Genomic DNA, 16,082 nt, shown 5'->3' on the forward strand with positions numbered 1-16,082 from the left:
CGTCTATGACCGGTAAAAATCAAGGAAAATTTAGGCCATGCTTTCATACACCAACATCATCATCATGGCTTTTATCAAGAAAACGTCATTTCTATACTATATAATATATAATATATGCATATATATAAATCTTCTTAGACCTTAACATTTATTCAACAGAAACCCCTTACGAAAAGAAGCAACTCTTTTTCCTGTTCTTCCTATATTCTCCAAAAGCACCATCATTTCTAAACACATCATTTGAACTACTCTTTTCTTTCTACACAATGGAAGAAGTTGAAATCCCACAATATTTTGTTTGTCCCATTTCGTTTCAGATCATGGAGGACCCTGTGACTACTGTGACAGGCATAACATATGATAGAGAAAGCATAGAGCAGTGGTTGCTTAAGGCCAAAGATTGTGTGTGTCCTGTTTCCAAGCAACCATTGCCAAGAAGCTCTCAATACTTGACCCCTAATCACACACTTCGGAGGCTGATTCAAGCTTGGTGTTCAGCAAACACGGCCAATGGTGTTGATCGAATTCCGACCCCGAAAACGCCTTTGAGCATGATCCAAGTTCAGAAGCTTGTGAAGGGTCTTGAGGCTCCTTGTTCTTATCAAACATCGTTGGAGAAGTTGCATGCCTTGGCTACAATTGAGAGGAACAGAACTTGCATGGCTGAGGCTAGTGTGGCTAAGGCCATGATCAAATTGATTAACAAGAGTTTCAAAGAAGGAAACACAAACACCACCTGCATAGAAAAGGCTTTGAGAATTGTTCATGTTCTTTGGAGCAATGATCAATATAGCATGAAGACTCTAGTTGGGGAGGACTTAGACTTCATCAACTCTTTGACTTGGATTGTGAGGCTTCATTTGGATGAAAACAACATCAAGATGGTAAACGAAGCAATGCCCCTTTTGAAGTTGACAATTGAAGTTGTTGATTCAACCCTTTTGGGGAATTTAAGCCTTGAATTCTTCAAGGAAATGGTGAGAGTTTTGAGAAAGAAAAGACTCTCTCAACAAGCCATTAAATATGCTTTGTGGGTGCTTACAGAAACTAGCACTTTGGGTAGAAACAGAACAAGGATTGTTGAAGCAGGTGCAGTCACAGAACTCATAGAGCTTGAGCTTGAGAAACCAGAGAAGAACATGACAGAGCTCATATTCAATCTTCTGGCACTCCTGTGTTCTTGTGCTGATGGAAGAGAACAGTTTCTGCGACACGCTGCCGGCATTGCAGTGCTTTCTAAGAGGGTTTTCAGGGTTTCTGCTGCCACTGATGACAGAGCAATTCATGTGTTTTCAGTGATTGCCAAGTTTTCAGCATCAAATGAGGTTGTTCTAGAGATGTTGAGGGTTGGAGCTGTGTCAAAGCTTTGCATGGTGATGCAAGCAGATTGTGCTTCTTATTTGAAAGAGAAAGCAAGAGACATCCTTAGGTTGCACTCCAAAGTTTGGAACAATTCTCCCTGCATACAAAATGTGTTATAAATTATTCAATCATAATCATATAATAACATGCGACTTATTTTGTCACGTAAGATTATTAAGTTTAATTTTAAATTTTTTGCAATTAAAGCTTAAGAACTTCTTACAAATTTGATATTTTTTATTTTTAACTTAATATATTTTAGAAAGACACTTTAATCCTAATTAATTCTTTGTACTCAATTTAATCATTTATTTTAAAATGTTCAAGTAGTGATATTTAAAAAAAAAAATCAATTAGCTCCTTTAATTTAAAAAAAAATTTGTCTTAATCAATTTTTTTTTTGTCCAAATTGAGCTAACGTCATTAAGTTGTCAATTCTAGTAGATTTTGTTTATAAATTGTAATGATTTTAAACTGCGACTATATTTATTATTTTTTAAAATTAATAAAACATATAATAAACCTTAAATATAATTTTTAAAAAAGTGGGGATTTGTACCGTCACTATAATTAAAATAACACTCAGCCCAAACCTTTAGGGGAAGCAATTGGAAGAATAATAAGACTATGTTGTGAGTTCATTGTGTATGAAAATAATGAGTGGTTAGCAAAAGCATAGAGGATCAACCAAGAAGAAGGACACGCCCACTAAGTTTAAATTTAGGAAGATTAATAATTAATTAAAGATTAAAGTATTTCTTTAAAATATATTAAATAAAAATTAAAAATATTAAATTTGCAAAAAGTTTTTAAGGCTTTATTTACAAAAAAATAAAAAAATTAAACTTAATCATTTTATATAACAAAATAAATCACATAATATTATCTTATATAATTAGACAATATATAACGAATATCGATGTAATTTATTTAAAGTGACTACGAAGTACTAACTTTTAAAACACCTTTATATATTCACTGTACTTTAAACACAGCAAGTGGCTCGTATCAATTATTTGATAGCCGAAAGAAAATTGTTTAATGTTGATTAGGGATATGAATATACTAGCTAGCATTAGCAGCCGACAAAACACGTGTGTCTATTTCTTGTGTTACTTTACCTACTTATGTTCGCAGGTGATAATTAATAGGGTGATTTAGCCACACAAAAAACTCGTCAATGTTTTTCTTTTTCAAATAACATAAACGTGGTGAAAATAATCAAGAGATCAACTTATTTTATACGTTAAACGTTAAAATTGGTTTGCAACGAAACGCGTGTATGTTAACTCTCAGTTTTACTTTATTGCAAAACAAATTAAGCATGCAAACTTATTGAGTATTTAATCAAATTATATGGCTTTGAATTATCTAAAAAAAAAACATATTGGCTTTTTCAATAACAGGTATACTTTAAGCTTAAATATATGTTTTGAAATATTTTTTTAAGAGTTACTATTCTAACTTTAAAAAAATATTAGCATATTTCAAAAGTTTTTTTTTTTCAAATTACGTATTTATTATAATTTTTAGATATGTATGCTTAATTAAGAATATTTTTAATAAAAACATGACACGTACACACAAGTCATATATATATATATATATATGATTTATTTCCATTTAATAGGTTTTTGTAACCAAATTTGGTGTATGAAAAAAAAATATTATTATTAAGAAAATTAACCCCATCATTGTTTTTTACTTGAACAAAGTTTCCTGTATGTGTCGAAAATTCTTGTGATTCTAAAAAAGTAAAACAAAGGAAGCATATATGATCATACAAGGGCTTCACATATTTCTGATTCTGGTTTTAAGTAGTTAATTAATTATTATTAGCCTTATTGTTACTCCATCAGTATCTTTTTAACTGTCAGATTTTTGAAAGAAAAAAAAATATTTCTATTTATCTATGGCAAGAATTCCCCACATCACCAGATGAGTGTGACAAGTCTCCTTGTCTCGTCAATTTACTAGTTTTTCAAAATTAAAATTTATTATAAGAATATTCTGACACCTGATTTCTGACATTGAAAAACATTATATGAACACCTAATATATTATTTGATACTTAGAGAGAGGCAGAAAAAAATAAATATAAATATAATAAGAATTATGACATGATAAAAAAAGCGATAAAAAAATTATTAAAAAGATATTTAAAATAATAAAATATTTATGTATGATTGTGGATATTTTAGGATATACTCCACGTCCAAGGTTGCTTGTTTGGTGAGAGCATGCAACTAAGAATAACTTGTGGTATATAAGAAAGTTTCAGGCTGAATAATAAAAGAATTTGAGAATAAGACCACTGCACAACCTCTAATGTTTCGATGGAAACTAATGGCTCAAATACTGATCTTGCATGTCATTTTCATGGATCACGATCAGTTTCACCGTCAAATCTTTAAATTATAATCTATCTTTAGTTGATTTGTTAATGCGGAAGATTGAGAATATTGGTGTAGGATTATACTAATTCTAATTGTATTGAGAATATTGGTGTATGATTATACTAATTCTAATTGTATTGAGAATATTACTACATGTTTATGCTGATCTTAATTGATTTTATATGTAATAATTTTGATTATATTTTAACTTTTTTTTATATCTTGATCCTTGATTATTGGGATCACTTATTTTTAGGATAAATAATTATATCAGATATGTTAGGAGATGTTATAGGAGAAATCTTAACTAAGTGGTTGGATGACCTTGTATATATATCTATCGATTGTTTCAAATAGAGGCAGAACAACAAATTCCATTTATTGTTTTCTTATGGTATCAGAGTCAAGCTCTGATTAAAAAAAATGAGTGTCGAAGAATGACAAATAAGCACGATGAAGGATCAGAAATGGTAAAGAGAACACCATCTCTATATGATCTAAGTTCGAATGACAATCCTGGAAGTGTGATCATCCAAGTCCAAACATGGGGTGCTTATCAGGACCGTGGGAGAGACATAAGTATGCGTGCAAATGCTGCCCAGACTTCCAATGGAGGAACTATTCTGCCAGTAATGGATACAAACAAGGACGGGTTGATAGGTTTGAGCAGTGAGCAGTGGTAAACTCTGGTTGATCTTCTGAACAATCATAAGGGAAGCACCATAGAAAGAATGACAGGTAAAAACACGGTGTGGATTATTGATACATGAGCCTCTAATCATATGACAGGAGATTTGAGACTTCTTCATGAGCTGAAAGTTATGCAAGGATGTCTTGTGGGACTACCAAATGGAGAACAAGTTGTCGCAACTAAGGAAAGAATTGTAACTCTCGAAGGAGGCTTGAAGTTTATCAATGCGTTATATGTGCCCGGATTAAATTTCAATTTAATATCAGTGTCTCAATTGATAGATGATACAAACTATATAGTCCAGGTCACTAACTCTTTGTGTGTTATGAAGGATCGCACTTTGAGGACTCTAATTGGAATGGGTGAACGAAGAGATGGGCTCTACTATTTTAAAGGGATTCATCATGAAAAAGTTTTCAAAATAGGTGATATGTCTTTATTTGATCTTTGGCACAAGCGTATGGGGCACTCTTCCTTGAAGATTACTCAGTTAATTCCAAATATTGATAGTAGTGTAACTGGAAATAAAGCATGTGATGTATGTCAAAGGGCAAAGCAAATTAGAGATAGTTTTCCTTTGAGCAGTCATAAAGCTAGTAGTAGTTTTGAATTAGTTCACTGTGATTTGTGGAGGCCTTACAAAACACCATCCTCTTGTGGAGCTTATTATTTTTTAACTATAGTAGATAATTTTTCTCGTGCTGTCTAGATTTATTTGTTGCTTGATAAAAAGGAAGTGTCATGAGTCTTGTTGAATTTTATTGCTTTAGTAGAAAGATAATATGAGAAACAAATCAAAATAATTCAAAGTGATAATGGAACTGAATTTACATGTTTAAGAATGCAATTTCTTGAGCGTGGCATTGTTTTTCAGACATCATGCGTGGGAACCCCCCAGCAAATGGTAGAGTGGAAAGAAAGCATAGACATATCCTTAATGTTGCTCGTGCTTTGAGATTTCAAGGTAACCTACCTATTTCTTTTTGGGGTGAGTGCATCTTAACAGCTAGATATCTAATAAATAGAACGCCAACACCATTGTTGAATGGAAAAACTCCCTATGAGGTGCTTAATGGGCAGCCAAATTTTTATGATCAATTAAGGGTGTTTGGGTCTTTATGTTATGCTCATAATCAAGGTAAGAAGGGCAACAAGTTTGCTGGCAGAAGTAAAAAGTGTGTGTTTGTGGAGTACCCTCATGGATAGAAAGGATGGAAGTTTTTTGATCTAGATAACAAAACTTACTTTGTGTCAAGAGATGCTAATTTTTTTGAGAATGAGTTTCCTTTTCTTTCCACTGGTAATGTTACAGCCAGAAGTGTTGAAACTGAAATTGAAAATGCAGTGAGGAGTCAGAGGTGGCTACAGAAGATACGATTCTTGAAGTAAAGGGGGTGTCAAATTGGAGCTCACTCAAGATGTTGAAACATCAAGAGAAGTACATCATGATGATGATGATGATGATGATGAATCTGAACCAAATAATGAGGAATCTCTTGGCTGAGGTAAACGTAGCAGAATTCCCTCTGTGAAGCTACAAGATTTTGTGACTTATATTGTCCACAAGATGAGCCCATCCGATTGTTCACTTTCTCCACAGTGAAAATCAGGTGTGCCCTATCCTATAACACATTATATGAGTTGTGATAAATTTTCTATCCAGCATCGCAGGTTTCTTGCTACTGTGATTACAGAGAAAGAACCAACAACATTCTCAGAGGAAGTTAAAGATGGTAGATGGCGCTCTGCTATGCAACATGAAATACAAGCTCTTGAAGACAATCACACATGGACTGTGTGTCCTCTTCCAACAAATAAAAAGGCCTTGGGATGTAAATGGATCTACAAGATCAAGTACCATTCTGATGGCACTATAGAACAATTTAAAGCTCGCCTAGTCATTCTTGGAAACCATTAAGTGGAAGGAATCGATTACATTGAAACATTTGCTCTTGTGGCCAAATTGGTCACTGTTCGGATTGTTTTAGTTGTTGTTGCAGCAAAGGGGTGGAATCTTCATCAAATGGGTGTGCATAATATATTTCTTCATGGTGAGTTGCAAGAGGAAGTGTTCATGAAATTACCTCCTGAATTTCGCACTGCTCAACCAGATATGGTGTGCAAGATAGCAAAATCATTATATGGCTTAAAACAAGCTCCCCGTTGCTGGTTTGCTAAACTTTCCTCAGCTCTCAAGGATTACGGATTTTGCCAATCCTACTCAAATTATTCCTTATTCACTTTAATTGATAAAGATGTGCAACTTGTGGTTCTGGTTTACGTCGATCATCTAATCATTTGTGAAAATAATTCTATATCTATTTAACGCTTCAAGAATTATTTGAGTCAATGTTTTCATACGAAGGAAGAACAACCATATTAGTAGAAATTTAGCTATTATTATTTGTAGAAATTTAGGTAGGAATATCACATGTGCACGCTGATCAATTAATTTCATATATTTCATATGAGTTCAATTAGGATAAATTAAACATCATTATTTTATAATTTGATAAATTGACGTGATGATTAAACACTTTATGTTCATATGCTATAGAAATAATCTATTTAATAAGAAATTTCGTGTTCGATTTTATGGTGTGGGAAAATCCTTCATGCCTGCATAAGTCACTAATGAGATTATTCTCTAATCTAAGGAGGTGAGAGATACTCGTAGTAGGAAAAAAATTACCATTATTTTATGAATACCGTGCATAGATATTTTCTTAAAGAGAAAAAAAGACCTCTCTTATTTAATAACCTAGTCGAGTATTAGTTTTTCCATTTTCTAATGTGATTCATTTTAATTTTAATTTTCACGTATAATAAATTGCTGGAGTTATCTTTGTTAGTTTGTTTTTTGTTTTTTCAGAAAAATCCTTGATTGTTAAACTTGTAGTCAAACAACTTGATGCAAGTAGACAGCGATCGACATGCATATAATTTTCCAGTCTAAAACTTTTTTGTTTACTAGTCAAAGTATGATACAAGCAAATTTTATGTATATATGTTGGGTAAAGCATCACATCTTTATGTTTTCTGCCCTCGTCTGTCATTTATTTAAATGGGAATGATGCAAAGTGGGTGACTTATTTCCAGCACCAACTTAAGGTGGAGAATATTCGAAGTAAAAAAAAAAATCCAACGATATTTGTAAGGCTCTTGCTATTTACACCGTTTTTTAAGTACACCCCCATATCCTCATTCTACCTCTCAATTAACTATTTTATCCTTTTTCTTAAAGAAGTAAACTCTTTTTGCTTTTGAGAAATGTATTTCTGCAATAATATATATCTATTATGGAAATGTATATATGGAACTATGATTCATAGACCTAGAGATATACTTCCAAAATAGGTATATATTTTTCAATAAAATATCACTTAAGAATTAAGATGGCTGACGAGAAATAAAAATAATAATAAACATTTATCTTATACTCATGTTTATTAGTCTTGTTTTCATTCTATCATTAGTGTTCTTTAAAATCTAGCTAAAATCTTATTTTTATTTTATCTTTATTATTCTTTAAACCCTCATTTCAAACTATCTCCACCATATATTCATTATATAATATTGCATTGTCATCATTATTATACAATATTTTGCATTTTTTTTTCATATGACAATGCATTTTAAAGTATGTTCATCACACTCACAAACCCCGTATAATTCAATAAACATAACAAGACATTTCAAGACCTTGAATTGTTGCAAACAACTCACCAAAAACTCATGAAGGTGAATCTCATTATCTCAACAAAAGTCATCTCTAATGATAAAACCACATTATCTCAATCGCACTCATATCATCATAGATTCATTAAGATCCCAAAATAATTAATTTAGGCAAGAAAAATAATCATTAATCACATCTACATCAAAACTAGTCACTGGACTCATAATTGGTCATTGGACTCAACATTAATCATTGGACTCAAATTTAGTCATTGGATTCAAAACTAATCAATGGACATGAAACTAATCAGTGGATGCAAATCCTACAAAATTTCAAAATTATGTAGAATTGCCTTTCATAACTTCCAAATCATCTCAAAACAAAATTAAACTTTTCTATTAATTCCAATACACAAGCAACATCAGAACTCTTACAAATAGGAATTTGTCATTAATATTCATCAAATAATCAAGAACCTCAATTTCAAACTCAAAATCTCAAATGCTCAAACTTCCATTTTTAAACAACATGATTCATTCTCAAGCAACATTTAAACCAATCCAAAGTAACCTAAGCATGGAAAAATGTAAAACTTCTCTTACCCATCAAACTTAATGAACTTGCTTCGAGATGAACAAAGAAAAGAAAGGAGGAGACTTTGAATCCAAGATACAAGTTTTTTCACTACCACTTAGCCATCACACACCGATAACCAATCAACAAACATAAACAACATTAAAAACCCCAAAAATGAGTACTTTCATGAATTCCCATAAGTGCTCTATGAAGGAAAACGAAAATGAAGTCAAAGGAAAGAACAAAAGGTGTTTACCCTTCTATGGCTCAACCAACAACATCAAAAAGAGAGGAAAAAGGTCTCAAGCTTCTAGAATTTGGGTCTCTCTCTTAAAGAAGAAGAAGAGAAGAGAAGAGAAAGAGAGTTCTTTGCAAATACAAATCTAAATTGTGAAGGTTAGGAAAAGATTTATGACCCATATAGTTCTCCTTTCCATACCCAGGTTTTCTCTTAACACACTCATTCCTTAACATACATCAAGGCTCATATGTTGAGGCTCAAACTAACTAACATAACAAACATAAGCACGACATTACCACATAAATAATTAATTTACTTTAAGCACTTAATTTAAATTTAATTACATTTACTAATTAATTACAATCACTAAATCATGCAATATTAATATCATAGTGTTACAACAACCATGTGACAACCACGTCACATACATCAATTGTCATGTTATCAATAGAGGTTTCATGTAGATACATAAGTTAAAGTTTCATAGAGATGAGTTAACAACATGATTAATTTGTCATAATTTTTGTACGTTTAAAAATTAAATTTAAATTTTTCATCTTTTAGATTCTAATATGTCAATCTTATATATTTTTTGGGATCAAAATAAGTATTTATTAATAAATTTATTTTTTGTATCATAAATTAAAAATTATTTAAATTCCTCAAATTTCAAAAAATATATTTTTTATTCCTAAGGTAAAAAATGATGTTAACAAAAGTGGTGAAAAATGATTATGTGGTGTTATCAACATTTGATGTGTGTTTATTTTCAAATGTCTGCATCCCCTTTTGTTAATATCGTTTAACTCTAGTAACTAAACATATTTTTAAATTTTGAAAACAAGAAATAAATTTATAACAAATTTTGAAAACTAAGATACTACCTCGAAATCAATAAAAGATAATTATCTAATTCATCAAAATCAATAAAAGTAATTAGATTAATTAAATTTTTATAAATTTTAATTTTATTTCAAACTATCCATTACACTAATGATTTAAAGAAGTTGTAATTTTTTAGTAAAAGATATTTTTTTTAACCAATAAATATATGTATGTTTGTTGACAACTCAATAAATATACCACCTTCATGAGAAAATGAGTATATTATTAATAAATATCACAATTAATTAAGGCTAAACAAGAAATTAACAAAAATAAAATAATTTTATATTTCTTATCTTTAAAAAAATATTATCTTTTGTTTGTTGTATGTAAAATGGCAATACTAATAATAAGGTAAAGCAGAAATTCTAGCTGTCTGGCAACTAGTGTTATGCCAGTTCAGTTTTGTTGCCTTAAGAATTTGTGACTGACAGCAGTGCGCCATCTATTGCAATAAATGCTTTCCCATTCCCATTTCCCACACTTTGCACTTTTTGACTGTTACTTATTTTGGACTTTCACTGTCACTTTCCCGTGTACCTATCAAAGCGCGTCAACTACTTACAAAAACAGACAAAGGGCCCCTTAACCCTTATGTTTGGAAGAAAAACAGAAAATAAAAGGGAAAGGAAATTTTTTAATTTTTTAAAAATTAAGTTATTTAATTGAAGAAAAATAAGTAAGAAACAAAATCTAAAAAGAAAACTCAGATTTCAATTTTTACTTTTTACTTTAAGTTTTAAAATTCTTTATCCTTTTTATTTTCTTTTCTTCCCGCTTTATTTGGATAAGGAAAGAAATTAGATAAAAATAAAATAAGATTAAAAGAAATAAAAAAGAATAAACAATTTAAAAAATTTTGAATGGAGTAAAGAATAATAATAAACATGTTCATTACATATAATGCCATATATATTATTTTATTTTCTTGTTTTTAAGAAAATTATATTATAGCGTTGGCATTAAGGGATGCTTTATCTTGACTGTACCATGTTGAAATCGAAGAGCCTATCATATAAATGGATTGCCAACAAGTAGTTAACAATGCTAATCATAATCACCCAAATATTTCAAAATATGGGGGTTATTATTGATCAATGCTGTAATTTACTTCAACTTTTATCAAACCTTAAGGTTTTTTTTAGGAGATTAACAAATTTAGTTGCTCGTAGTCTTGCCGGTTGACAATTTTTCATGTTAATCACCGACTTTTTTTTAACCCTCCTGATTTTATTGCTCAATAAGTTGCTTTGGAAATAATGTAAGCATGTTGCTATAAAAATTATTATATCTTCCTCATCCTTCCATTTTAAGGTGTTTTATTTTATTTTCTTACCTATTTCTCATACCAAAAAGATTTTTTTTTAAAAATACTAATTATTGATTATTTCTCTCATGACCTTTTTTTTCCTACTAACTTGTCAAATCTTGAAGATAGCTCATCTAAATAAAAAGACACTATGACTTATTTTTTAGGGTCTTAGTTTTGTGAAACACCGGGTAAAAAGCAATTATATATAATTATAATTTTAGAGTATATTTTTAAAATCAGAATATTAACAAGATATTACAAATACAAAAATATTTTAAAATACTCAATGTAAAAAATAATTTTATATTATTATCTAATCACAACTTATTATATATAATAAATTTATTAATTTTATGATAATTGATAATTACTTTAAAATCATATTAACGATAATTTGTAACTGTAATTTTTTTAGATTATTAGTAACTTACTATTAAACTCAAAAAAAAATTAAAACATCACTTAAGATATTAGATTTTAGAGAAAATAAATAAATAATTTTTTTATGTAAAAAAAAAGTTTAAATAAATTGGATTATGACAAATCTTAAGACTATGTAAGCACTTATAAAAATATTTATTGAATTTCTATCAACAAGATCCTTAATGAAAATCGAACTATATTTTTTTGAAATATAAATTTTTTTTCTTATGGATTGAATCAATTTTTGTTGGCAAATAATATTATATATATATATATATATATATATATATATATATATATATATATGGAGTTTATAAAATTATTATATGATATTATCATATAATAAATAAGTTATCCTATAGGAATGATGATGAATTTTTTGAGAAAATTCTATAGCATTGATGATGAAAACAACTGCTGTAATTAAAAAAAAAAATAATCCTAACCCTGTACATCACTCATAATTAAATTTCTTCAAACAGGCTTAATATGCCAAAAAGAAAACAGGTTTAATTTCATTGTGGTGTTCAGTATTCTTTTTTGGTGTGAAATATGTGGCGTCTGATTAATAGTTGACACATTATCACATTTCACATCTCACTGCGTCACTTGGACGAGTGTTTTACTATTTCTTTCGTTTGGAAAAGAAAATGGAAAGAAAAAAAAAGAAGAATAAAAGAATACTTATAAAAGAAAACGAATAGAGAATAAATTTCAAGAGTCATTTAATATAAAATAAACATAAAAAGGAAACGAAATATTTTTCTTAAATAGATAAATTAATTATAATGACGAGTTGTAAATAAAAGAAAAATGTAAAAATATGTTAGTTTTTGTTGTATTAAAAATAATGTTTCTACTTTCTCCCCTTCTTCCGTTTTCTCATCTATTCATCCAATCCACGAATTTTTTTACAAAAATGAAAATTAAATATTTTTTATTTTCTTTTTATTGCCATACCAAACGAAAAAAGATAGGTTTTTTCTTCTTCTTTTTCTCAAGCTATATTTTTTTCTTTCTATTTTTATAACTAAAGTCTTGTTTGAATGAAATTTCCAAATACTTTTTTATAGAAAAATAAATTAAAAATAAAAATGAATGAAAAATTTCTTATAAATTAAAATTAGGTTATATAAAATAAATTTTAAAAAAGTTAAATGAAAGAATTTCTTTAAATTAAATTGTACATAAATTAATTTTTATTTAATTTATTTTATATTTTGATTTTATTTTATAATAAGTATTTATTGAAAAATTTAGTTAAATAGAAACTAAATATTAAATTAAAATATTAATTGTACCTGTTATTATAGATACAATACAAAACTCCATAGTCAGAGCCATTGCAAATGTTTTCTTTTGCCATTTTGTACAGATGCTTGTCTTTGACTCAAACTTGTCGCGATTCGGACTTAGAGACATTTCATATCATAATATTATGGACTGATAAAATATGGAGGATATGGCCAGCAAAATAACAATATTTAAAATAGGTTAAATTAGTCCATTAATTTATTTTTAATATACAATTAGATCTTGTAATTATTAAATGATTTAATTAGATTCTCTAATTATTTAAAATAATATAATTAGGTTATTTTAGTCAACTAAATATTAACATATAGAATCTAACGTGACATACTTAATTCACATTACCAATATTAATAAAATTTACTATTAATATTAATGATATTTATATTTAATTGATAAAAAAAATTAATTGAACTATTTTAGATAATTAAAAAACTCAACTAAATCATTTAATAATTAAATAACATAACCGAAACATTAAAAATAAATTAAAGGAACTATAGATTAATTTAATCATTAAATACATCGTCCCATCTGGTCTTCCACGTAACTGTCGGAAATTGATTATATATAAAAGAATTGTCGAAATTTGTAGTTATCAGTATGATACTGACGTATTTAATGCACACACCAACGAATTATCTTATAGGCTATACCCAATCTATTTTTTCCAGCAAAAGTATCATATTTTGAAAAATAAAATAAAATTGGGCATTGACTAGTAATGCCAATTGGGGACAGGCCAAATCGAGCACAGAAGTCTCAACATGTTTTCTCGGTAAACAAAAACTAAAGGATGGATTCTGATAAACTCATTTTTTTTTAGATCAGAAGTATCATTGAAATATTTGATGTAACTTATATAATTGTTGATAATTTTGTTACAGAAAAATAAAATTATTATAGATGACAAAATTTTTTGTAAGACCTATTTAGTGCGGTTGCATATTTAAAATTTAAAAACAAAATGGATGATTAAACCGAAAAAATCTCATGCAAGTTGATGTATATGTTTAGTGGTAATTTTACTTATTTATTATTGGGTTTTGTTAACATCCATATTATTTTTGAAATCAAATTTAAGACAAGTATAAAATCTGAACATAATTATGTAACGTTAAATTTAAATAGTAATATAAATCTGTTGACACCATTTTTTATTTTCACGGATAAAAAATTAAAAAGAGTTACCAGCAATATATAGAAAGGATCTATTTGGTAAACAATGAAAGAAAGCATTAATGGATGCAGGCATGGAAAGCGTGAGAAAGGATCCAATTGTGGCTAATGCTTGTCAGCACCAACCATGCAGGCATTAAGATCAAAGGGAGATCGAAGAGTACCAATCTCCATTTTTATTTTTCAGTCAAAATTGAAAATATTATTATAAATATAAGTTAAAATCCTCCCCATCAGGCTTAATTGCAATTGCAATTTGCAACACCCATGCAAGACCTAAAGAAAATCAATATCCATAATAGTTAGCATAATTATTATTAATTTTTATTTTTCAATCAAGTGATTTAGAATTCATATTTTAACTTTAAATATATAATAAATAGTAAATATTCATGTTATATAAATTTATGTTCTCCAACAAAAAATAATTATGATTTCATACAAACATCATAATAAAATAAAAACGTAAAGAAATTGACAACATGTTATTAGCATTATATGGTCCTTATAAAAGCTTGGAAAAGGTCTTAACTAATTCACCATCACCATCTCTACCAGTTAATTTCCATGTGTTGACTTTATCATTCAGAACAACTTGTATAAAATATTCATACCTTACCTACTACAGTTTTTTTGGTACTACGTGCCTTGAGTACATGCTTCATAAATTAAAAGAAAAGCCAATAAATATAGTATTTAGCATTCTGTTAAGTTTTTTTTATAAGCAATGTAATCTCCCTTCAACGGGATAAACCTATTTTTGGAGTAAAATAATACCTTAGTTATCACTCCATACCTAAGTCCGGAGATCAGACCCACGCGGTTAAAAGAGATCTAAATGTCAAACTACTTAATAACTTTGATGCATTCTGTTTATTCTTTTATTGGATAAATTCTTATAGTGACCATATTAAAATTAATAGATAAACAGAGTAAACTTAGTAGAATCAATAAGAATTTTGATATAATAAAAAATAAACTTAAATATATTTTTAGTCCTAATAAATTTTAAAATTTTGTTTTTGATTTCTAAAAAACAAATCAACTTTTTAATCTTTAATATTTTTTTTATTTTTTTGTCCCAAAGGCGTTATCTAAATGACTTTATTTTAGTTTTTAAAGCGCTATCTAAATAATTTAGGGATAAAAAGAATTGTACTAGAGACCAAAAAATTTTAAAAAATATTAGAAACCACCAAAAAAATTAAAAAATTTATCTGAGACAAAAACATATATTTAAGTCTTGTAAAAAACATAAAATAGCATTTAACATTTTTCTCTTTAATACTCATTTAATTACCTTTTTTTTATAAATGACTCCATCTAATAATAAAAAAAGTATTAGAAAAAGAACATTAAATAATATAGTATTAATGTATACTTTTTATTAATGCGTCAAACATTGAGAGTTTGTTTCCACTTTTCAGAATCGAGAGTGAAATCTCAAGAGCCAATATCTTGATTTATCAAACACACTTATGCATAAATCAACTCACATGAGATAACTATTAAGTCCATCAACAAATTGATATAAAATTATTTTAACTTAATCAATAATCTCAAATTTAATATTTTATCATGTAATTATGTAAATAATTTAAAAAAATTGAAATTCAAAATGTTCTCGCTATCCAATTCGAATTGGGTTGCTTCTTACAAAGATACACATGTTCTTTAAAAAATTATTCTGTTCCCAATATATCGTATGATGAAATTGACGTATTTTTCATTAATTAAAATCATAAGTATAGGATGAAATATATATATATATATATATATATATATATATATATATATATATATATATATATATATATATATATATATATATATATATATATATAATCAGATATTCATGAATAGATTATCAACAAAAAAAAGATTCTCATAAATTTTTACTTTAGAATTAAAAAATATTGAAATGAATATATTAAAAAAAAGAATTGTTAGTTAATTTAAACCCGACAATATCACTATAGTGTTGAGCTTAATTTGTAGCTAATTTATGGTTGTCATTTAAATTTTCT

General features: G+C 28.1%; 1 protein-coding gene across 1 annotated transcript; it reads left to right on the forward strand.

The window, feature by feature from the left end:
- LOC114378145 (E3 ubiquitin-protein ligase PUB24-like) lies at positions 1 to 1,506 on the forward strand. The gene has a single exon (XM_028336688.1). It carries the CDS (start codon positions 267 to 269, stop codon positions 1,479 to 1,481), a length of 1,215 nt encoding a protein of 404 aa, XP_028192489.1. The 5' UTR covers positions 1 to 266; the 3' UTR covers positions 1,482 to 1,506.
- Positions 1,507 to 16,082: the final 14,576 nt, after the last annotated feature.

The sequence above is a fragment of the Glycine soja genome, chromosome 12 (genome assembly GCF_004193775.1).
Source record: "Glycine soja cultivar W05 chromosome 12, ASM419377v2, whole genome shotgun sequence".
Taxonomy (NCBI): domain Eukaryota; kingdom Viridiplantae; phylum Streptophyta; class Magnoliopsida; order Fabales; family Fabaceae; genus Glycine; species Glycine soja.